Below are 26,358 nucleotides of genomic sequence, written 5' to 3'. Positions count from 1 at the left end.
TACTTGATTTTTGCTTACCTTGTGCTTGGAAGGTACTATGATTTGTAAGCTGTAGTTTATATCTTAGGCTGAAGTGTGAACTTAGCCAATAATAGTAAGCCATAAGTGGAAATGGTATTCCATCAATTGCAGCAGGAGTCCAATAGGCAGAGAAGAACACTTACAGCTAATGATGAGGTCATGCACACGTAACTGTATATTTCACACAATTTCATTGTTTCAAGCATTCCTTCTTGTTATCTGACTAGTATTGCAACAGTGATAAAGATTGGTGAATGTTTGTCTATAAAAGTGTAACTGACTCAAGTTATACAGATCAGAACTTCAATCTTATGCAACAGAATCTCCCAATAGACTGAATGCCTTCTTTAGTTATCTAAATATATAGAATATCCCACCTGCTACTGTTGCATCACTGATTGCTTTGCCACAATTTGTTCTGCTACCATGTTTTCCCGAAAATAAGACCTATCCCGAAAATAAGCCCTAGCTTGAAATTCACATGGGTGTCTAATACATCCCCAAAATAAGCCCTAGTTTTGGAGTGCGGCACATGTGTAAAAATCAAGCTAGGGTGGGGGAGGTGGAGCCGCCCCACGTGCCCCACACCTGCTTATCTTAGGACCGCTGCAGCCAGGCCTCCCATGCCCCGACATCTGTTGTACTGCTGCCTGAATTCTTCTGCAGCTGCTTGTGGCCGCACGCCACGTAGCACATTGTGCTGTTGCCGTTACTCATAGCAGGAGGCCCTGTGGCTCGTGTCATTGCTCGCTGCAGGATAGTGCCATGAGTGGCGGCGTGATTGGCGAGATGAGCCACACAACCTCCTGCTGCGAGTGGTGGCAGCGGCGCGATGCGCCACGTGGCATGCAACCGCAGAACTCAGGCAGCACCGCAACAGGTGCCAGGGCGTGGGAGGCCTGGCTGCGGCAGCCCTAAGATAAGCGGGTAAGACATCCCCCGAAAATAAGACCTGGTGCCTCTTTTGGGGGCAAAAAAAAAAAAAAAGACCGGGTCTTATTTTTGGGAAAACACAGTATTACAAAAATTTGAGGAACTATATGGAACAACACAGTCACCACAATCCATGTCTGCACTTTATGATTTAACATTATTTAACATATAAACCCTCTTGATAGAGAACTTACCCTGTGATGTCTTTCCATTTGAACAGTATTTCTCAATAGCTTCCTTTAAATTGTGATTACACTTGAAGAGTTCATAGAGTGCCTAGTAGAGATTGCAATATTTCTTGTTTAACCAGTCAAAAGAAACATACACAACCCAGCAGCTGTAATCTCATGCTTCTGTTACAAGGTTATTCATCCATTTCTAATAAAACATGGTACAGCGTTAACAGATAATAGGCTGGATCAAAACCTCTCCCAACTAAATGCTGTGATCTAGCAGAAAGATCCTACTGGTAAAACATTGTGGAAGAAGCGAGTGAACACTACTTTCTGCGCTGTTTTGGAGGGTCCTTTGAGTCTCCAGAAGAGACTGCCAGAAACTACTAAGAGAAGGTAAAATTGCAAAAAGTTGTCTCCTCCTGCAATCAATGAGATGAACCTCCCATGTAAATGGAGTGAAGGGGAGGGGGGCAGCAAAGGACAAAATATTATTTAGAACACTGAGAGATGCCCCATAGGGAAAAGGTAAACCAATGAACATTGCTTCCCCTTCATCCCTCCTCTGGTCTGAATCTCCTTGGATCTCCATTGTTTCGAAACAACAGCAGCAACAGCAATAACACTTAGACTTATATATCGCTTCATAGCACTTTATAGCACTCTCTAAGCAGTTTACAAAGTCAACATATTGCCCCCAACGATCATCTGGGTAGCAAAAATGAACTAAATCCTTCTATTAACACAGAAGCTTTGACCCTTTATATACGTTGTATATGGAAAATGTTTTAAAGCCATAGAATAGGATGTGATATAGTTATAAAATAATAACTAGCTTAAAAAATAGAAAAATAGAAAAAAGAAAACTTATTTGTTTTGCAAACCTAAGCATAAAAAATAAGTTAGACTGGCAATTGTATAGAAATAAAATTAAAACATACTTGTTCATTGTCCCGGATATGCACTCCATCAGGAATTCTACCAATTATTTTTTCATTTCCCGTTCTTACAGAAGTTTCAAAAAGGTACTCTTTAACTTTATTTTCTGAAATAATGTCAGGTTGCCAAAGTAGCTGGTCCTCATTTTCATATGCTATTAAGAAATATCAAAATATAGATGAGATCAACTGCCTAGTAATCCAGCAATCCCCAGTAATCTGGAAACTAATACATGCAATAAAATATACAATTTATAAGTATCTGTTTTAAAAATAACATTTTATGGCCTACATTCTGGTATGATAAAGATCAAGACTTTTCTCCGGGGATATTTGTTTTCATATCTCTTCGGTGTTCTTAAGGATACACATACTCATTTCCCACAGTGTTTCTGTGGAGCTATATTGTTATACTCCTGCTATATAGTATATGTATGATACCACAAATTATTAAGATGTGTTTTTCAAAAATATCAACTGTAGCATTTTTAAGTTTAATAATAACATAAAATGTTTACTAACATTTTTAAAATATTATTTTAAAATATTATTTTAAAAAACAACCATATATATTTTTCTATGCAAATGTTTAAGCAACTCGTTTTGTTGTAACCTGCATCTTTATTTTATCTTGCAAACTTTCTACTGGCAACTTAATTTTAGATTATTATAATGAATAATTACAAAATACTTAATTGCCAGTAGAAAGTCTGCCACAGGATTATCTAAAATAAGAGAGCAATGCAAACACAAAAAGTTGATTATATAGGAAGAAAAAAAATCTATGTAATTATTTTCCTATTCTGAAGAAAGAACATAGTCAAGTAAGAAACCCTGCTTGTATCTTTTGAAAATTCTAGCATGCATCAAACTGAATACTAAAATAATTGAAGGTATTTTTCTATATCTTGATCAAGTATAAAATAAAATAAACATGTGTGAAAATAATCATTTTTGGAATTTTATTTATTTTATTTATTTGTACCCTGCCTTTATTATTTTTACAAATAACTCAAGGCAGTGAACTCAAAGGTGTTTTTTCAAAAGACAAATGGACTGTTTTTTTCCTTGAGGAAAAAGATCAAGAAGTTTCGCTTCTCATCCAAGAAGCTTCATCGGTTCTGGCAGGATGGGAGTGGTGGTGGTGATTGAAGGGTTAGTTCTCACAGGATTGGGGGTGTTGGTGTTGGAAGGATATTTCTTTGTCCCCATCCCCCATCCATGCAACCTCCCTGAAGGCCTCACTGCCTCTCCAACCATTCACACACCCTCTCCCATTCAACAGCAACTCCAAGCCCTGCTGTGGCACAGCACACCTCCACTGCCACTTGCACACATTCTTCCACCCAGCAATAGCCACCTTTACACCCACCACTTTTGTGCTGCAACTCCCCCACCATTCATACACTTCACACATTTGGCAGTAGTCACCCCCAAGTGCTGCTATGGTTGCATGTCACTTCTGTGGCCACTCGCACACCCCCCCTTCCTTCCCCTGCCCTGCAGTAACTTCCTGCTGGCTTCCCAACTGACTCTGGTTGTTGGAAGCCAGCAGGAAGTTGAGAGGAGACGCTTGCTTAATGTTCTACAATTCTCATTTAACAACAGCAAAGGGGACTGCAGAAATTGTAATTGCTAAGAGAAGCAGCTACGTGGCGTCATGCTTTATAACTGCATCACTTAACAACAGAAATTCCAGTCCCAAATGCTATTTTAACTTGAGAACTGCCTGTAGTCCAATCTATGTGAAAGACAGGGATGTGATTGAAATGCTAATATTTAACCTATGAACAGTCCAGAAAGCCTTTGATTTTAGTCATCTTCAAATACCACCTATGTAACTAAATAAATGGAAGTATTACTGCCTTTTTATTGATAAGAATGTTCAGTCTTCTTTGTAAAGAAGAGCTTTATTCTCATTTATACAATGTTTGCTTATATATATCTAATATTTTAAATTGTGCATTCTCATATATTCCCATTCATCAGAGGTCAAGGAGAGTATGAAACGGGACCGGTGACTGGCTAAAGATATTAAAGTAATAATCATGTCTGAATAAATTAACATTTCAATTATCAGACTTCAGATGCAATAGATAACCCCTGAAAGGATGTAGAAGTCTGTTGCATCCAGACACAGCAGTTAAATTTATCTTAATTTACCACATTTATGGTGATTTATAACTTTTATGTAATGAAATTATACATGACATAAACTAATGCCAATACTGTCATTTGCATCATCTGTGTAATCACATCATTATATAGATGACAACAGGGTGGATTTGATTTAAAGAAAGTCAATTTAAATCACAATTTAAATCACAATTTAAATCACTAGTAAAAAGGCTTGATTTAAATCATAATTTTTAAAGAGCAACTGTCATCTGTGTCCTGCAGCGGCTCCTCCTCTGACCCGCTGTTCACTCACCGACAGTCCCATTCACTTTAATGGGACGGCTGGTGATGCGGCAGTGACACAAGGTGAGGGACGTGGCGGGCAGCAGGTGAGTGGGTGCCCATTAACAGGCGCTGCCATGATGGATCTGAAATGATAGGTGCTCTTTAAATGTAAGGACTCATTCTTGTTGGTAGTTAGAATCTTTAATATTATTATTTGCAAACAAAATGAAGATTTCCTATTTATAATAATAAGCTGTCAGGTTAGTTAAACAGCAATATCAGAACTGATTTTAGGTTAATGGGTTAATCACACATACCATGTTTCCCCGAAAAGTAGACCTACCCCGAAAATAAGACCTACCCTGATTTTGGGGGGGTGGGCCTAATATAAGCCCTACCCCAAAATTAAGCACTAACTGGGACCCTGCCCACTATGTCCCACCTCGCTGCCGCAATGGGGCAGAAGAACGTGTGTCGCACCGCTGCAGCCACAATGAGACAAGGCAGGTGGGAGAGGGAGGTTAGCGTCCCGCACCCGCTTACTTCAGGGCCTCCCAAGCTAGGCCATTCTTGCCCAGTGACCTTCCCGTTCACTCTCCTCCCGAGTTGGACTACCATGCTACGGAGGATGGGCGGGATAGGCCCGGTTCCCCTCCACTGTTTTGGAGCCAGGCAGGAGTGATGGCGAAAAGCTCCGCTGCCACTGTTCGCCACTGGAGGGGCTTTCTTCACGCTTTGCCCCACAGATCACCTGCCCGGCAGCAGCAACCGCCTCCTACTCCACCAACTCTCCTGTAGCTTGCACCATGACCGGGCAGCGCAAGCCTTCCCTGCTGTCTTCCTCCGCCAGCCCTCTGCCGCCGCCACTGGAGATAATGGAGAACGGGGAGGGCAGCGGCTCTGCACAGCGATGCAGACAAGAGCACTTGCTTGCTGCCCTGCATCGCCTCTCGTCTCCCTTCTCTGTTCTGAAAATGGCAGCCCCATTTCCTGCTGCTTCTCCTCCCAGCGCTGCTGTAGAGTTTGGTGTACCACCGCCCATCTCCTCTCTCTTCCCGAAAGCATTTCTTCATTAATCTGTTTTCCAGCTCTGGCACGTTTCTCTCCTGCTGCAGGGAAACGGAGTTTGTGGGACTAAAAAAACTTCAGTCAGACCTTCCAACTTCTCGCGGAAAAAAAAGACCTCGTGAGAAGTTGGAATGTCTGACTGAACTTTTTTTAGGGAGAGTTGGTGGAGGAAAAGGAGGCAACTGTCACCAGGCAGATGAAAGCTCCTCCAGCGGCGCATGGCAGCAGTGGAGCCTTTTGCCATCATTCCCCCCTCGCTCCAAAACAGTGGAGGGGGACCAGGCCTACCCCGCCCATCCTCCATAGCATGGCAGTCTGGCTTGGGAGGAGAATGAAAGGGAAGGTCGCCGAGCAAGGAATGGCCTGTCTGGTGGGGCCCTGAAGTAAGCGAGTGAGGGGAGCGTGGTGCAGCTCTACCCCCTCCCCACCTGCTGGATGGGGCTGTTGGTGCTGCCACCATGAGGTGAGGAAGGTGTCACAAAAAATATAAGACATCCCCCCAAAATAAGACCAGGCCTTACTTTCGAGGAAACACGATAGTTGGAGAACTATTCAAATTCTTTTATTTAATTAAAATAATTAAATAAAAAGAGCCTGGTACAGATGCATTTTTCTTCAAACAATCATACAGTTTGTAGTGTACATAGATTTGCAAAACAATAGGCTAAAAGAATATTCCTTGACTTTGTTTTATGATTTATCTCATTGTTACTCTGAAATTGTGTAAATGCATCAATGCAGTGCATGTTATCTCAGTTTGCAAAGTTTGGATTCATTGAATGAGTTTACCAAAAATGTAAAATGCCTCATGCTACATAACTAAGCTCCATTTCATGCTGAATAAACTAAATTATTAATGTATCTTAAATAGAAAACTATATTTAGATAGATTTTTTATTCCAAAAGCATTTTATTAAAATAAATTTGATAAAAATCAAAAAAATCCGATTTAAATAAGAAAAATCCTTTTTTTAAAAAAAGAATCATCGATTATTATCTACCCTGGATGACAAACACAATGACATCCTTTCACATTTAATAGATATTTGGAAGTAACAGATACCCCTCTCCTCAACAGGCCTGTTAAAATGTGGTCTCATTGTACTTCTTAGCAATTTTTGAATATGTATAGTACTCTGTAGCATACTTCATTTAAACACTCAAAACCAATTCATAAATTAAGTTCAAGATAAGTCAACCAAATATGCTATGCCTCATGATCCTCAACTCAAATATGTAATATCCAAGTGCACAGAATAAGTCTGTTGATGTTTTAATTTTTTTACTATAATTGCTAATATATTTTAAACAATTATTTTCAAATCTAACCATTTAATTAAAAAATACTAATTACCTTTTTCATCATTGCAACTTTTGCCTAAGAAAGGTGGTATTTCAGCTTGGTATTGTGAACCAATCATTATTTCCTGAAAAAAATTAGAACATGTAGCATTATAACCAAACATTTCTCAACATCCAAATCCACAAATATTTTCAGGCTCATACTAGGATCACAACAAAATTCACCTTTAGAAACAATACACTAAAGACAGGTCTCCTATCTTTTAGGTTACAGTTGAAATGGGGAAGTAAACTACTTTCAAAAGCAAATACAAGTTTGGAGATTTGAGGCCAGCAATAAATGTAATTCTAAGACATTTTATACATCTTGATTTCAGTCTTTTCATATGTTAAGTATATAGAACACATACAAAAAACTGTATATTACTACAGAGCCTTTTAAGAATTACCTTTCGCAAATCTTCAGATGAATTACCAGTATCTACTTCCACATCTTCACCATCAGATTCTTTATCGCCATCACAGGTAGTGTTTGCTTTTTACAATAGAAAAGAAATGTTAACAGGCAATTATTTAATAATGTTAATGTAATATTAAAATATAACAAAGTCTCCCTCAAATCGCATTCCAACTTCTGAACATGTTCCCATGTTCAATGTCCATGTCCACAGCTAAGAGCTGTATTTAGTAACTACATATTTGTATCACTCCAATCAGATGACTGTGGATGGTGGAAGCATAGAAGAGGCCCTGTTTGAGCTCAAAACATCTGTTTATATCTTTACACACTTCCAAAATAGCTTGAAAAGCACCAAAACATTTTTAAGGCAGTGAGAAGCCTTTTGGAAATGGAAACATTTTGAAATTGCAAACCCTGCCCTCCCTAACCTTAAACAGTATATGTTTTGTCTTTAGCATATCATTACCTAAAAATAACTAATCACAAACATTCATTCCGGTTACATATCTATCAATCAAGTTATATAGTCACCCAATTTGCAAAATGTAACTCGAGGCAGTAAAAACAAAATCACAGCATCCCAATCACAAATTATTTGGGGCATACCAACATGCACTCCGCCTATCAGAATGAATTCACGTAATATCCTGGCCTTGACGTTCTGGTTAAATAATAGCTTTTATGGCAATCTTACATTTCAAAATTACATTTACTTAAAGAGTTCATCACATTTCCAAAATTTGTTTCTTTGCAGGTACAATTGCTTATTTTTGCCCAAGTCTCGACCGGCAGAACCACATGAGATGAATGGGGTTACATGAGACAATGTGATCTGGGATTGTAGAACCCAAGGAAATGGATAGGCTATACCATCTGCAGACTTCATCCATGTTGTTTTTAATTCCTCTCTGTGACTAAGCAAGATAAGTATGGCTGGACTGGAAAGTGATCAATGTATCCAGAGAGAAGCCGTGATGCTGCCTGCTCTTAAGGAATATGTTGGCCATATTAGACAAATTGTGTCTAACTGTGTCCAATCTTTCTTAAGGATGTTGAGAACATGATATGGACTCAAGTTACAAAAGATCCTAAAGAAAGCTAATTATCTAGTTCTTTTAAACAGGATTCAAGCTCAGTCAGAGGATGGAAATAGCATTGATTGCTTTGTTAGTTGGGTTTCATTGAGATTGGTAAGGGAAATGCAGACCTACTGGCTGCATTCAATATTGCCAAGCATGGTATCTGAGATTTGAAGGCACAATTCTACAGTAATTCCATTTCTGATTGGGCAATTCTAGTCAATAGTTATGAGACAAAGCAACTGAGCCTGTAGTTACCGAGGGTGGAATATCAGAGCTCAATTCTCACCCCCTATGTTTTTTAATATCCATATGAAATGACTCTTTTTGCTTTAGGGTGAGGTATCATTAATACATTAATACTCAAATTATACACTGTTAATCCAGACCATGCAAAATATGCTCTGGGTGTCTTGAACCAGAATATTGAGATTGTAAGAGGCTGAATTTGGAGGAAAAAGCTCAGATGAAACTAAAGAAAAGTTCAATTGATATTCATTTATAAACAGCACTCTTTTCTTGTCACAAAACTATTGGTTGCCATAGATAGGATCATAATTCTCTGAAGGAGAAGTTCTCTCCTTTTGCATAGCTTTACTCTGGCACCATGTTAGAACCCTATCAATGACATTCTTAACTTTATTTTTACAACCACTTAGTACAACAAAATGGAATAAAATAAAATTTTGGAAATGTACCAAGTCCAGCAGAATTTGTTCTTCAAACCAAGATAGATGACTAACAGTCTCACAATTTTAATATAGCTAATTTGGGATACTGATTATATTTCCTTACATCTTAAAGGTCGAGGAAAAAAATCTGTTGTTTCATGTGAAGTAACCGATGGTGTCAAATCATCAGCAGAAGACTGTGTTTCTTCATCATCTCCTGACAAAAGGTCTTTGGCTATTTCCTCCTACAATCAAAAGAATCAGTCACTAGTATCATTTATGTCTTGAAGAATTAACTAATAAAGCCGAGTTCTGATTCAACAAGAATCCAGAGCCGGGAGGGGAGGGAGCAATTCAATCTGATTTTTCACCTCAAGGTGTCATATTGAAATTAATCAAGGCAGGCCATAAGAGCCTAATATGCCTTATCCTTCATTCAAAATCCTCAAACAAACTCTGTCTCTGCATGAAAAAGAGTGAAAAAATATTTGTAATGCTGTTTGATTACAGTAGTGCGCTAATGTACATTAGTGCACTAAATGGACAGGGAGAGATGGACTGGATTCAGTGACTAATATATCTGTTCTCTAATCACGGAATCACTACAATCAGATTACATTGGTTTTCTCAATCTGTGAAGAAAAAACTTGAAAGAGAATTTTAGTTCAACTACTTGCTTATTTTTTTCCTGTCTTTTGTAGAAACTGCAAGAATTTTTATGGTTGTTCTTATCTAACTGGCTGGTTTAAGGACTATACTTTTTATGTAAAATAAAAATATCAGTGAATTAATCTTTTTTCCTACATCTTACATAACAATCAGCTCTGAGCCAACCATTGTCAATTTTTGTCATCACTCTTTTCCTTTGGGCAAAATCTAGTTTTGAGTAAAATATCATATAACTACCTCACTTAGAATCCTTTTCACTGCAAATGTTATTACCTTCTGCTTCAAAACAAAATAAATATGGGTATTTTTATAAAGTTAGAAAGTAAAGCTTAGTTTGAAATCCTTTACTCTAATCCATAATAAATTTGTTATTCTTTATCTCTTTATAGCTATCTAACTTTCTTGTGAATTTCATCCTGTTCTAGTGATATTTTTAAAAAGATATTTTTAAGAAATCATTCAAAACCTTCCGCATTAATTTCTATGAAATACCTGCTTCCAACATATAGAATACTTTAATTTCCCTGCAAATTTTACTCCTCTCTCTCTCTGAATACGTATGTGTCCAGGTAGATGGTAAGTAGGTAGGGTAGGTAGGTGGATAGATGGATAGACAAAAGACAGAGTTTGAATGCATTTATATACATATGCACATTTTTGTTAGCTAATGGACAATTGGAACACCAGTTTCGCAAACAATATTTAAAAACCTGCTTTTTTAAAAAATTGTTGCTTTACAAAAAGAAAAAAAACCTTATACAAAATAGCACCTGATGTAGTAGTCACACTGTATCCTAGTGTAAATTTACATTAAAGCTGTAATATCTTGCTGTGCACTGATAATCTATTTTTTAAAACTCTACAATACTACGGATATGTCCACTCTTTCATTCTGAATTCTGCTATTCTACTTAAAGCTAGGGTTGCTCACATATCCATCCCACTGCTTTCACAGAAATGGCTTCCAAATTAAATATGCCTAGAACTACAACCTGTTGAAATTTAAAGAATAATTTCAGGTTCATAGTCAGGTAATAAAAGAATGTAATCTCTCAATGGAATGAAGTCATGATAATAATAGAACCTAGGAATCGCCTGCATTTTAGGACAACAGCTAAAAGTACTTACTTTATCCAAAGTCATATCTGGAAGTTCATCTGCAAGTTCGCTTGGGGAACTATCTGCGCTGGAACTTGCTATAACAGGAATTGTAGGTTCATAACCATAGAATGCTAGTAAATCTTCTAATGGCATGCTTCTTTCCTGAGTTGTTTTTTTTTTAAATAAAGAGAAAATAAATTGACATTTGTAGAAGATCATATGGTTTTGCACATATGTAATTTAAATAATTAAATAGAAATTATGCTATTGGTAAAAATATATATAAACAATATCTCATTGTTTATTGAAACAGATAATCCCTTTAACAATCTGAACTATTAGTTTACAATCTAGCATGCATAATTAAAATTGAAATATAAATAAAGTATTTTCTTAACAAACAAGAGACCCCAACACAGTGCCACGAAGCAATCTATGTTTTATTACATGCAAATTATATAATAATTACATTTATCTTTGGAACTAATACTTCATTCCAAAAAGAAGTTGCACTAACATTCCGTTCGCTCATTTATATTGCTAATATATATAAATAATAAATTATTTATTGGCCTGCAGTGTGTAAATAGTAGTGGTAATGTAGTGGTGTAAATACTTGCCTCAAAAGTTGTAGAATGCAGCATTCTCAAATGATGTTTAAGAACAAACCTCTAGATGCATTCTTTCTAGGAAAAGAAGTCTTACCTTTTCTAAGTCTTCAATCTCAGAACTGAAATTTTTTCCTTCATCCATCATTTCTTCCTCTTCCAGAGTTCTTTCATCATCATAATCATGTACCAACATTTCAGCTGTAGGGTCAAAGTCATGATCCTCAGAAGACAGAGAGCCAACTAAAAAAAAGACAATGTGAATTTCTTTAGCAAATGGTACTAATATCTTAAATGTTATATTACCAAAATTCAAGAATTAAATGCCCCAAACATGAATGTATCAACCATGGCATGAATTTTAAGTACAGCTGTACATTCTGCAGAGTAAATCTAAGCGAATATTAGATTAATGCTTCTTATTTTAAAACAATTCTATAGGAGTAGTGAAGGGACTTCCCTGGAGCAAACACATTCAACTGACATAATAGAATAATTTCATTATAGCTTTTGTCAAAAGCACTAAAATTGAAATAATCATATTTCCACTTATACTGTACTAGTATTAGCTACACCAGTCCTAACTCCACTGTAGCTATGCAATGCAGCTATAATTTTCCTAGCTACTCGATTTTGATTTCATTAATTACTGAATGTGCTGAAACCGAAATAAGCACAATAGTTTGTATGTGGAAGCTCATAGAATCTGTATCCGGAAAATAGCGCTATTTCAGAATGTTAAAAATAGCCAACTTATCTGAAGAGATAGTTCAAATTCTAAAGCTAACAACTTTTGGAGGAAGGACTAAAGCTATCTAAAAATGTTAGAACTGATTTCCACTGTTTATAGAACCAGTTCAGTGCAAAACACTATTTTTTAGACCTTGAAGTGCTAGGAATTCTGGAAGATATTGCCCCAATGGCTTCAGGATATCCCTTTGGGAAGGTGGTTATACAGTGCTGCTTTGCAGATTTAGGAAAAGATATTTGACAATGAATGGCCATTTTTAAATCATAAATATGGGCAGGTGGAAACACCTAGCTGATTATGACAATAATAAGCATGGTTTATACTTGGATGGTTTATACTTGGATGGGAGACCACCAAGAAAGCTCAAGGCTGTAAGCTAAATAGGAAGGTTGAAAAATATCAGGTAAGAAGCCAATAGCAACCCAATTCTATCCTGTTACCAAGAGTGTAGCATGGATGTCAAACTCAACTCAGGTGAATCTTTATGATTTTTCTTTTTAATAAGCTATAAATTAACAGAATGCCTTCAAATTGTACATTTCCTATTAAATAAAAGTATTTGCACTTGTACATAAAAGATGTATGAAGTAAATCCAATTTTTTTAAAATTGATAAAATTGATGCGATCAATAATGCTTAACTTCAGCTGATTTTGCTCATTTTTTTTTTATTAAATGATTCTTAGAATGAACATTGATCTTAAATAAAATTTATACTGTACTAATGTAAGATGAAAAATCTTAAGTAACAATACATTTAGATCATGATTATAAAGTTAATACAAACCTGTGCCCACCTTTATCAGAGTAAGCCATAATGATTTAATGGAACTTACTCCTAAAAATGTGCATAAAATATTACAGCTGTACAGATAAATTTCAAAGGGATGGGAGTAAACTGGGGTATCATGTGCCACTTCCTCAGTCTGCTAGATGGATGATAACAAGGCAACCCTCAGGCACATGTAGCTGATGGGCCTGATCTACGGAGCTATTTTGGGAAATAAAAAAGCTTTGGATTCAGAGAATCCAAGACTGATTTTAGACAAATGGCCAACATTTGGAACACAGCAACAGATCTATCACATTGTTTTTGTAGGCATACCAAGGGCTGTGCTTACTGTCGTGAGCCATCTTGGGGACCTTATCAGTCCAATCAGGTGGATTTACTTCTGAAAAACATGGTGATCAAGTTAAAAAAAACTGGAATTTTCAACTCATTTCCCATAAAGAAAATCCTACTGAACTGTGGTGAACTTATTTCCAAGTAAACACACATAGTATGCTAAGCAAGTGGAGGGAATCCTACCCATCCAAACCTGCGCCAGACATCAGATTTCTAGTGTACCACTGCACTGTAATTTCATTAGAGAGAAGTTTTAACAATTCTTCTGAAAAATGTATTTGAAGTGCCTTTGAAATTGTTTTATATTTACATATACATGTATTATTAAATGTGTATATTTAATGAAGAATACCTTGATAGCATAGTCCTACTCTTATCTACTCAGAATGTATCCTGAATTCAAAGGGGCTAATTCCAAAATTATACCCAGAAATATTAAGTCAAATTAGTTAACATTTTAAAATATAATGTACTGTCTAACAAGTTGATCAAAGACATGTTATAAGACTGTTCATACATTTACTGTATATGTAAAATATCTGGTATATTTTTAATTTTGATTTTATTATAAGACAAATAAATTACACTTTAATTTCACTGACAAAAGTAACTTTGCTTCTATTTCCATTCATAAAATTACATTTCTATTTAATTTATTAACATCCTGTAAAGAAAGAAATTAACATTATTTTTTAAAACTAAAGAAGCATTAAGATCAATGCTTCACAATGCGACTCTCCTGAATATGTATAGGTACACACACAGCTTATTCTAGCCAGGGATTTTGGGTCCCATTATTGTCAATGAAAGTTACTTTCAAATACATTTACATTTGCTTTTATTTTCCTTTGAAGGAACAACATCTATTAGCTGAGCATCAACCCTGCAACTTTACTCCAAAGAGTTGACAGAACTTCTGGAAGAGGATTGGGGAGGTATATAAAGTTGAAGGACACACAGATTTTTTTGGGCAAATTTCCACTAAGTGAACCAAAAGCTTCTAGTCTAATTTCATTCCCTACTTTTATTGTATTATTTTTCTTTGTACAAATAAAATAGTGCATTGTTACAAGGTCTAAAGCCCACATTAACAACTTTATAGTAAGTCCAATTTACTTCTGCAAATATGGTAATCAAGACTGTGATTTTTAACTCATGTTGCAAAATACAAAGTAATGAAAATGGTTTACTTCCAAGTAAGTATGCTTCATATCATGCTTAATAAATGAGCAGGAGGTCTGCAGATCGCTGAAGCAACAGACAATTTTATCCAACAATATTTTAAATGGAAGCTTCTTGCATATTCAAACATTCCAATAAATGTTTGGAAAATCAAACAGAACAATTTGAAACTGATCACAAGAATTTCTATAGGGCAGAATGCCTCTGCAAAGAGCTTCACACTTTCAATAAGAACCAAACAGTGATTTTAGGATAAAACAACTGAGCATCAACTACAGACAATGAAGGAGGAAGTAATCATTTTAGCATAATCAAGAAAACACATAAAACATCTTTGATAGATGTGCCTGTACCCTGGCCCTCAGCCGTACCCAAAAGCTTCCCACTGCCGGAATCACAGAAGAAGGAACTGAACAGGACAAACCTGGGCTCGAACTCCCAAAGGAAGCCTGGAACAAGCAATGGGAGAGGGAGGAAAAAACAGGTTACAAATAAGCTGGCCAGAGAGACTTGGAAAAAGTGGTCTTATAAAAGGGAAATGTTAAGGCAACCCCTCCTAATTACTCAATCTGTCTCACACACACACTTCCCCATCTTTTTTCCCCCTTTCTCCCTCCAACTTCTTTCTTTCCCCTTCTTCGGCTATTAGCATCCCTTCATTGCTTTCCCCCCCCACCAACCCCCCCCCCACCCCCACCGGTCCTCTCCTCTGGTCCCTCTTCTAGGCTCCCCTTTCCTCCGCCCGAGTTGCCTCTCTCTCTCCAACCTTCCTCTTTTCCAACTCCTCCGTCTCGTCCCCGACGCGAGACCCGGGCCTTGACACCAGTTCCATCCCGGCCGGGCCCGCCCGAGAGGTGACAGGGGCAGCTTAAGAAGGAGCGACCAAAAGATGCGGGCTGCCCGTCGGAGAATCTCACCGCTCCGTCGCCTTTTTCGTCTCCCTCCTCATCTCACCCCAGCCAACCCATCTCCATCCCGGATTCCGACCTCCGCGGAACCGGAGAAAGGAGACCTCTCCGCTCCCGGGACTGTGGGTGGAGACCGGCAGAGCGCTCAGCAGACAGCTAGAGGCGGACGGACCGACTGACGGACGGAGGCAGCCGCGGCCTAGTCGCGCAGGCTGCGCTTCTCCGCTGCAAGTAGCTTGAGCAGCCCCCAGCCGCCCCCCGAGGCCTCCTTGCTGGGGCTCCGACCACCGGGAGGGAGTTATGGGGGTGTCGGAGCGGCCTGAAGGGGCCGCCCCACCGCGGAACTCGCCCAGGAACCGGCCGGACCCCAGCGCCCCTACCCGCTTTCCCCGCTCACCTCCGCCATATTGGGAGCGCTCGGGCTGAGCAGCAGCGATGCGCCAAGTGCCCGGATGGGGCCGCTAAGCCAATGGCAGCCCGACCGGGACTGGGGCTACCGCCGGGGTGGGGAAGGAGCGGGGAAGAAAACGGCCTCTCTGCCTTGCCGGGCGGCGGGCTGAGACGGAGAAAGGGACGCCGCTCCTCCGTTCATCCTCTCGGACACTTCGCCTACGCTGCAGCCCCGAAGGAACGCCGGCGAGAAGAGAAGGGAAGGGGCAGGTAGACAGGCACTCCCCACTCGCAGCCCGGCCACGGGGACGAACCCCTCGCCTCGTTCGCGAAGTTTGATGGGACTTCTCCTACGCCCCGGGATAAAAGAACCACCGCAGCCGGGGAGACAGCGGAACGGGGGGAGGGATCCCCAAGGGACTAGTCCACCTGATCGGGCCGGCACGGTAGTTCGTGCACCGCGCTGAAACGCCTAACCGTGATTTGCTAGTTAATAGCACTTAGTAGCTGCAGTAATAGAGTTGGAAGGAGCCATTTAGGCCGTCGCCTCTAGCCTCCTGGCCACTGTGGGACTCCCCATTACAGGTCCCCGACAGATGCCTGCCTCTAGTTGAGGCGAATATCTCCGGAAAACTGGTTCTTCTACTCCAGTGTTTTCCAAGCATCTCCCGAGTCTACCGGTAACGCGTTCATCCATCCAAGCGTGCTACTAAACAAATCACACCGTGGCCGAGGATGATGCAAGACGCTCAGCCATTAATTCCTGGCTACAGACTTAGAGAAAGAGAGGGTTTGGCCACAGATATCCCTGGGCTCATCAGTCTAACAAGTTTTTAAAAGTTAATTTCCAGCTATACTGTACAATTGCTTAACTGATGGGCGTTTACCAGAAAAGTAGGAGGTCATCATTTTCCACTTAGAACCCACTTTGTATTTTCCCCATCCATATTTTCTTTCCACAAAAAATAAGAATAGAATGAATGCACACAATATATTCTGATAGATTGGGTTAATTGGCTCAGCTCTTCAGCAGGCGCCAAATATTACAAATAAATTGTTCTGTATGTACAGTATATGCTTCCAAACAACTTTGAGCAAATAAGAATTGAGTTAGGGATTGCTGGTAAAAACTGTTTAAATACATAATAAAAGTGTTATCCAGAAATATCTGAAATTCTGCTGCATTGAGCAATACTTGCTGCCAAATAATGTAGCTATGTTATAGCAAGATGTTTAAATTATTTTCAAATAAATATGCAAAAGACAGCTGGCTTATTTCCATATTCAACATACTTCATTTTCTCATATGAAATATATGCATCCATACATACCCATCACACTACTTCATTTCAGGGTAAGCAACATACTATATATAGAGTGTAGGAATTTAGCTAATACTACTTTACAAAAACACCATTCATTGTATTTCTCCATACTTTTCAATACTTGCAAGTTATCATTGCTTTAACCTCATTCGTATATTGTTTCATACATTGCTTTTTGTTTTTTACACTTCAAATCTCCTGTTTTTTTGTAACTTTGAGTCAGTATTGACTCCTGGCATAAATCCTGAGATTACTCCTTTTAGTTTTCTTGACAAGAAGTGATTTGCCATTGCCTCCTTCTAGGGCTAAGAGAGAGTGCCTGGCCCAAGAAGATTTGTGGTCTTAATTTCCACATCATACTGACTCTCTCAAAGCTCTTTCTCTCTTTCTCTTTTAAGGATTTCATCAAATCCATCAAAGGATCACTTTCTCACTATTCTTAACTCATTTACTGTTCCTCCATGTATTTGTTCTACACTTCAGTCCTCATTCATTCTCTCTGTAGTACCATACCACTTCAGTGTACTTCTTTCATACTGGTCATTCATGTCTTTCTGTACTAATCCACATTCAACTCAGAGTACTTAGTCATTTTTGACCCTTCCCTTTTTATTTGCCTACTTAGATTTAAGTATCCTATTTCCACTGAAATCAACGGATTGTTATGATTCTCTTAACATAGCCATCTCATTTCCATTTAACAATTGATTGAAGCCTACTCTTATATGAAGGTATTTTTGCTTCTTTCAACAAATATTCCTTCCAACAGGCCACATATTGACTACTATCATTCTTCCAGAATTTACACATTCAATGCTTCTTCCATTTCCTATTTTTTGTCAATATTTTCCCAAGATACATGAATTCATCTACTTGTTCTAGTTGTTTCACCATTTATATATAACTTGTAATAATGCTATTTTCACTGTCACACACAGCTATCTATATTTTGACAGTCACTTTCGGATCCTATTCCTTGTTGTATCATACATTTCCTCTAATATTTACTGCAAGTCTTTCAAGTTCTCAGTCAACAATTCAGCACTATCTGTTCACAAAAGCATATGTGTATACCTGTTCTCAACCAATACACTAACATCACCACAAATATTCCTTATACATTTATCCATTACTGTGTTAAGCAGCCAAAGGGACATCACATATCCTTGTAGTCCTGCTCACTGAATATTCTGTTTATTCCCCTACATTTTTATTTCCACCATAGAGTATGTTAAGTATTTTTATTCTTTCCACAAAAATTGAGGAAGAAAAGACAGAATAGCTGCATAATGTATTTTCACAGGTACTCCTGAAACCCCCAGTTTAGAAGCACCAATGGAAGAATGGTGGGAAATTATAGATTTTGGATCTCTAAAATAAACCTATTTAACTTATGAAACAGAATACAGTGCAATTGTGTATGTAAACAATTTTGAACAATTTATTTTGTTATTTTATTAAATTTTTATGTTGCCCATCTCCCCTGTAAGGTGACAATTAAAGCACTAGCTAATTAGAAGGCAAGGTGGTATTGCTCCCAGACAATGACTTTCCCTATGCATTATTCAAAATCATCAGATAATTTGGAAGCCTCTTTAAAATCTTTATTCAATCTTGAGTACTTCACTGAGATCCTGGTTTGGTTGGAATACAGAATGATACAATATAGCTATTCCGTTCAGAATTCACCTGAATCCAATGCACTCTTCAAATTCCAAAAATAACTTTATAAAGTATGAAAATCTTGACTTCATAGTTTATCCAGTAATGTCATTGGACCAAAATAATGCGGATCATGGGTATATAGATAGTTGCATACAAAATTTTAGGCACCCATTTCAAATGTATACGTTTTAATGAATCTGTAAGTGAATGGAAGCAGACACATCTACATAGTGTAAAGCTATTTATACTTAGCATATTTCTATAAATGTGAATACTTGTTTACTCTTTATGAAGCAGTTGTTCACAGATTCAGAATTAGAAAACTGAATATGGCAGGTACATATCTTTCACTTTTTAACTCTTCCCTTGACAGAAATAACATCTTCCAAGTGTTTCCTGCTCCTGGTGATCAAGTCTTTCTATTCCTATATTTAGATTTTCTTCCCCTCTTCTGGCTCAAATATATTAAGCCTTTTCCCTTACTACATTTTTATTTATTAATTAATCACATAGATTGCCTATCTCATGAGAGGACTTTTGAGATCTCTCCACAGATTTTTTCTAATATTCTAGTCTGGAAACTGCGAAGGCTATAATGTACCAAAACCCATTGTTTTTCTTTCCTGTAATTAATGGTTGATTTGTAGAGATTTCGAGTGTTGTTGAAATATCCGCATCTTTTCAGCTCCAGTTTATTCACTGAAGATAGAAATTAGCTTCTAGGATATGCTGACATTTAATTGAATCCATTCTTCCTACCACTTGCATAATATTCCCTGTGCTGCCATACAACCCCAAAGAGTAACGGAGCCACTCTGGTGCTTGGTGGTTGGCAAGATTTTCTTTTCTTCAAATGATTCACTTCCCCCCCCCCCCGAAAAAAGTTTCACCTTTTTTCTCCAAATGTATATGATTGTGGCCTATCTCTGTTAACTTATCAGTCACAATCAAGCACTTTGTTCCAAACATTTCAGTTTTCTATTGCATACTCAATGAGTTATGTGATAAAATGGAAAGAAAGGAAAGGTTTCCTTCTGAGAACCACTCAGTGCAAATCATTATTGTAGAAACATTGCTGTGCTGTAGATTTGCAAAAAACTACTCCAGTATCAGCTAAGCTTAGCAGTGATTTGTGAGTTGTTTTGCCAAACTGACCAGTTTTAGGCAGTTGTAGCAGAGATTTTTTCCCCTTAGTCTTTCAGATTTTGTCTTATTTTGACAATTCCATTTAACTTCCATTTTTTACTATGTTTTTCACAATAGAAATTGCTAGCTGAAATTGTTTATGCATTTTAAAGAGTTTCCCTGCTAAAAGGCTAAAAAGATTATTTAGCCAATAAACCTGCAAATAACAGAAATGAATATCATTTGATACTCAATGAGCAGCCAAGAGAGGAGACAGCCAGATTTGGCCTCTTTGCCAAAGAGATACCTGGATGCTTTCCAGGGAAGGTGTAGCTACTTAAGAATAATAAAATCATAATGGAATAATTACTTTCAATCAAGAAAAGAGAAAGAAGGATGAGTTGGTAAATTGCAATTGTCCATCAGGTTAATAGATGGATGGCAGACCAAGCCTGCTAACAGGCCACCTCAAAACATTTTCATCCATCTTGGTAAGATGTACTTTGCTTCTGAGTAAATAATAGTCATTATCTTTAAATGTGTATATACATATATATTAGCATAAACAAATACAGTATATGGAGTCCATTTGTTTATACATACATCTATTTCAATCATAAATGTATTTAAATCTGAGAAAGATTATAATTCATTTTCTCCATAGGGACGGAGGCAGAAATGATCAGCCTGGGATCCATAAGGTACAGCTGTAAGGAAAAACTTCTGATCCTCCCAAGTTTGTTCTCTGTCCATTACACATTCTAAGTTTCAAACCTTAGAGTACAGCAGTTGCCTAATTCCTTTGCATTCCACTTTAATGGACCCTAAACAACTTCATTTGATGTAGGTGGCAATCATTTTGAGATTTAAGAAGGGAGTTAACTTCCTATTTCTTGAGCAATGAGCTCCTGGTTCATGTAATAAACATTTGTAGAAAAACCAATTATTCAGAATACTGACCAATACAAAAAGACGAAAGACAGAGAAATATTGAGTTTGTGTGTTCCAACTCAATCCTTTCCATTAAAGATTATCTCTCTCTTTCCTACCCAATAAGAGAGCAACACTTAGCTGCCTTGATTGATCTGAATTATTTAGGCAAATTGGGGTTTATTAGTACTTGGATCAGAATTCTCACTTCTACCCTAGACTAAAAAGTCAAAAGAAATCCCAGACTAATACACTGCTTCCATATTTTCAGAAAACAACATAAATACATGAATCAGGTTACTAGTATTAGCGTTAACTCAAAGGAGACTGTACTGTTTAAACCAGGCATGTCAAACTTGCGACGTCGCGCAACGTATCGGGCTGGTTTTGCCATTGCCGGCAATGGGGTGGGCACAGCTTTCATGTGACGCGTCCGGCCCGTGGGCCGGCAGTTTGACACACCTGGTTTAAACCCTCTTCTGAATTCAGGAATTAATGCAATTTAACATAGCTAAAAAAAAAAATTTTTTTTACTTCTAAGAGCTCTCTTTAGTAACAGATCTCCATTTCCAAACATCTGTGGCTTCTATGATGGATACTATAAATATTATTTCAAACTGTCCAGTAGAACCAGTAATCTCACAAACAGTCATTATTAACCTCTCTATCCATATTGGGTTTAATTTTGGATTACCATGGGATTGATAGAATTAAAAGGCCCTTTTAAAACATGACAATAACACTTTTTAAAATTAGAATACATACAAGTATGTATGTGAGTTAAGAAGGAGGAGGGTGGAGGAGGAAAGTAGCCAAGCCCCAGCTGATTGGACCTCCATTGCATTTAAACTGCCCAGAGTTGCTGGGAAGAGCTACAATCTGTGAGTTAAGAAGGAGGAGGGTAGAGGAGGAAAGTAGAGGCCCACGCATGAATATAATTAAAAATCAAAAACAGCAGCCGTACATTCAGGGCAAGTGTGTCTGAGATTCCTTTCATCTCAGAATGTCTGGCTTAGTTCAGTGCAACACTTGTTTTGCAGCTGTCTTTCACAGTACTCTTTTCAAACTTGGAAACTGTCCTATCTGTAAACAAATCACTAGTCTACAAGGACAGATTATTTATCTAGGGTCTGTAATCTGTGCTCTTCAGGCAGAACTTAGGTGCCCAGTTCAGCCCTTCTACTCTTGAGCCTCCGCGCTATCAGCCCCCTCTACTACAAAGATCCTGCAGGAGAAGAGCAGCGTGGACAACTGTGGGATCTGGCAGGGTGAGAGCTGTGAACCATAAACACAAAGCTTTCGCTGTGTCCCTACATAACAGATACAGTGCCCTTGCTGACCTTAATAGGGACATTAAGGAGACAGGTCAAGATAGTTGTGATGATAACTCAAATAAGCAGGGGATCATGGTCCGAGATGAAGAACTTGTTTTTGACAGGGAGAAGTGCGAATCAGGTACTGCGTATCAGTCATGCAAGAAGAGAAAGGCATCCAAAAAGAAAAGCCACCTTCTGGTTGGTGATTCAATTATAAGGAATGTAAATTTAGGAAAGGACACAGAGGTTTCGAAAGAGGTCAGATGTCTTCCAGGTGCTATTGCCAGTAGGGACAAGAAGCGTATTTTTAAAATAGTTAAGAATGCCAGCAAGGACTGTTGATATGGATGCTAGTGCACATCTTGGCACTAACAATCTATCCCAGTAAGATGTACTCTCTGTGCAGAATGATTTCCAGAGCTTGGGGCAGGAACTTAGCAGGATAGGCTGTAGGCTTACATTTTCAGAGGTTTTACCAGTGTATAAGGAGCAAAATGGAAAAGGCCAGCGTATAGCAGAATTCAATATGTGGCTAAAGGAGTGGTGTAAAGGGGAAGGCTTTGGTTATATTAGTCACGATGTCTGTAGCTGGTCCAACGAAAAAATGTACAAAAGAGATGGTTTGCATCCATCCAAGAAAGGGACTGAATTACTTGGCAATAAATTCACAGATTTTCTGGAGGAATATTTAAATTAAACAACGGGGACAGTGATTTAATTGATACAGAACATCCCTGGCCCCAGCAATCTAAAAATTATAGGGTTATCAGTGCATGTAACATATCAACCTTGCTGTGAAGCAAAATCAAGCTTTTAACAGCGAGTGCCACACAAAGTGCACTAACCAAACAGGTGGTAAGAAAATAGGGGAACTCAGGCACCACACAGGTTATGTAGAAAGTAAACACAGGGTATGAACAGTAAACAGGGTGAACTAGAAATTCAGGTAAATGAGGGCAGATATGATATTGTTGCCATTACAGAAACATGGTGGGATGAAACCCACAAATGGAACACACAGCTAGAGGGATTTAAATTATTTAAAAGAAACAGACCAAACAAAAGAGGAGGTGGAGTTGCTCTCTATATAAGAAATAACTACATCTCTACAGAAATAGAGCACAACAATGATGAAAACTGTCTTGAATGCATTTGGGTCAATATAAAAGGGAGAAAAATGACATTGCCATAGGTGTATACTATAGGCCATCCAACAAACAGAGGAAATAGATGAACCTTTTGCTAGTCAGGTAACTAAGGTATATAGGAAGCACATCACAATAGTAATGGGGGACTTTAATTACCCTCAACTGGGAGACAAACTCTGCACCAAGTGGAAGATCAAACAGATTCCTGACAAACTAGCAGACAAAAAGTCTCCCAAAAAGTAGAGAAGGGAACTAGGGGATTAGCCATATTGGATCTAATTCTCACTAACAGATATGAAATGATAGAAGGTGTTGAAGTCACAGGAACCTTGAGGGGAAGTGATCATGCAATATTGGAATTCAACATTATGGAAGCACAAGTAATAGAACACAGTCAAACTAGAGTCTTGGACTTCAAGAGAGCTAATTTCAATAAACTTAAAGAGAGCTTGGGAAGGATTCCATGGATGAGAATCCTCAAGGGGGAAACAACTCAAGAAGCTTGGGAAATTTTGAAAAGTGAGATAATAAAAGCCCAGTCTAGCATGATACCAACAAAGAAAAACAATAACAGCTCTCAAAAGAAACCAGCATGGCTGCATAAAGAACTCTCTGATAAATTGAAAGATAAAAAGGACAAGTATAAAAAGAGGCGCACATAACTAAGGCAGAATATCAGCAAATAGCCCAAGCCTGCAAAGATGAAGTGAGGAAAGCTAAGGCTCAAAATGAATTAAGGCTTGCGACCAAAGTCAAAAATAACAAAAAAAAAAGCTTCTTTCAACATGTAAAACACAAGAAAAAAGTTAAGGAAATGATTGGTCCATTAGTGGGGGAAAGTGATAAGGTGACAAGCAATGGAGAAAGCAGAGCTATTTAACTCGTTTTTTACATCTGTCTTTACACAAAGGGAAAAAGCAGTCCAACCTATCAAAAACAGTACCATAAAAAATAGATTAGAAACACAAGTTAAGATAGGCAAGAAAATGGTAAGTGAGCACCTGTCCAGCCTAGACGAGTTCAAACCAGGACCAGATGGATTACACCCCAAGGTTCTCAAGGAACTGGCAGATGTGATCTCAGAACCACTGAACTATATTTTTCAAAGATACTGGGGAACTACCAGAGGACTGGAAAAGAGCTGATGTAGTTCTCATCTTCAAAAAAGGGGAAAAATAGATCCAGGAAACTACAGACCTATCAGCCTGACCTCAATACCTGGGAAGATTCTGGAAAAGATAATCAAATAACGAATCAACGAACACCTAGAGGCAAACACAGTCATTACTAAAAGCCAACATGGGTTTGTCAAAAACAGATCATGCCAGACAAATCTTATTGCATTCTTTGACCAAGTGACAAAATTAGTGGACCAGAGGAATGCTATGGATATAATTTACTTGGACTTCAGTAAGGCATTTGATAAAGTAGATCACAACCTACTACTTGATAAGATAGAAAAATGTGGGTTAGACAGCATCACCACCAGATAGATCCGTAGCTGGCTGACCGGCTGTACTCAGCGTGTGGTCCTCAATGGAACTGCATCTACATGGAGGGAAGTGTATAGTGGGATGCCCCAGAGCTCTGTTCTAGGCCCAGTGCTCTTCAACATCTTCATCAACGATTTGGATGAAGGGATAGATGGGAAACTCATCAAATTTGCAGACAACACCAAGCTGGCAGGAATAGCCAACACTCCAGAAGACAGGCTTAGGATACAGGAGGATCTGGACAGACTTGAACACTGGGCGCTATCTAACAAAATGAAATTCAATGGTGAAAAAAGTAAGGTTCTACATTTAGGCAAGAAAAACCAAATGTACAGGTATAGTATAGGTGGTACCTTGCTCAATAGTAGTAACTGTGAGAGGGATCTTGGAGTCCTAGTGGACAATCATCACTTAAATATGAGCCAGCTGTGTGCTGCAGCTGCCAAAAGAGCCAACATAGTGCTAGGCTGCATTAACAGAGGGATAGAATCAAGATCACGTGAAGTGTTAATACCACTTTACAATGCCTTGGTAAGGCCACACTTGGAATACTGCGTCCAGTTTTGGTCACCAGGATGTAAAAAAGATGTTGAGACTCTAGAAAGAGTACAGAGAAGAGCAACAAAGATGATTAGGGGACTGGAGGCTAAAACATATAAGAAATGGTTACTGGAATTGGGTATCTCTTTAATGAAGAGAAGGATGAGAGGGGACATGATAGCAGTGTTCCAATATCTCAGGCTTTCCCACAAAGAAGAGGGAGTCAAGCTATTCTCCAAAGCGCCTGAAGGTAGGACAAGAAGCAACGGATGGAAACTAATCAAGGAGAGAAGCAACCTAGAACTAAGGAGAAACTTCCTGACAATTAGAACAATTAACCAGTGGAACAACCTGCCTCCAGAAGCGGTGAATGCTCCAACACTGGAAGTTTTTAAGAAGAGACTGGACCGCCATTTTTCTGAAATGGTATAGGGTTTCCTGCCTGAGCAAGGGGTTGGACTAGATGACCTCCAAGGTCCCTTCCAACTTTATTATTATTATTATTATTAAGTCAGGGCATAAGCATAACAAAACAGGTACTTGTTCATAGTAAATTTACTAAACTGTTGACATGGGATACAGAATATCAACAAGGATTGGGAGCTTGCGGTTACTTGTTTGACCTAGGTTAAACGTTTCAAAATGATGTGAGTGACATGATTTCTGAGTTTCCTACATCTTGGCACATTAAGTTATTTGTCAGCTAACTGAAGTATTATATTACAACATTAGTGTAGGTTGATGTATAAAACTAGTTCTTTGACACTCCAGTGCATAATATATGTTTGGATTAGAAAGACTCAGAAACCAGTAGAAAGTAGCGCTTTAAATAAAACAGAAAAGCAGAGGATATATTCCAGATTATGGGAAATAAAGATGTAACATCCAGGAAAAACGAGTCTTAAACTTTCATTTAAAGTGCTGAATGTTTTAATTCCTGGTATTTCTACTCTCACAAGAATGATGAACTATACCAGTGTTTCTCATCTCAGCAATTTTACGATGCATGGATTTCATCTCCCATGATTTCATTG

General features: G+C 38.3%; 1 protein-coding gene across 1 annotated transcript in view; it reads right to left on the bottom strand.

Moving 5' to 3' along the window:
* The window catches only part of MIER3 (MIER family member 3), a 33,107-nt gene that overhangs the window by 5,287 nt on the left and 1,462 nt on the right, over positions 1-26,358 (bottom strand). Inside the window, exons 2-8 of the mRNA XM_015821395.1 lie at positions 11,524-11,669; positions 10,846-10,980; positions 9,173-9,293; positions 7,288-7,373; positions 6,891-6,963; positions 2,069-2,220; positions 1,149-1,230 (exon numbers count right to left, since the gene is read on the bottom strand). Coding sequence (XP_015676881.1) covers positions 1,149-1,230; positions 2,069-2,220; positions 6,891-6,963; positions 7,288-7,373; positions 9,173-9,293; positions 10,846-10,980; positions 11,524-11,669 — 795 coding nt within the window. The remainder of the gene's footprint in view (positions 1-1,148; positions 1,231-2,068; positions 2,221-6,890; positions 6,964-7,287; positions 7,374-9,172; positions 9,294-10,845; positions 10,981-11,523; positions 11,670-26,358) is intronic.

This window comes from Protobothrops mucrosquamatus, unplaced genomic scaffold (genome assembly GCF_001527695.2).
Source record: "Protobothrops mucrosquamatus isolate PMUCROS unplaced genomic scaffold, P.Mucros_1.0 scaffold1322, whole genome shotgun sequence".
In the NCBI taxonomy this organism is placed as follows: Eukaryota; Metazoa; Chordata; class Lepidosauria; order Squamata; family Viperidae; genus Protobothrops; species Protobothrops mucrosquamatus.
Note: the sequence above shows the minus strand (reverse complement) of the source record. Positions and strands in the feature narration are given on the sequence as shown.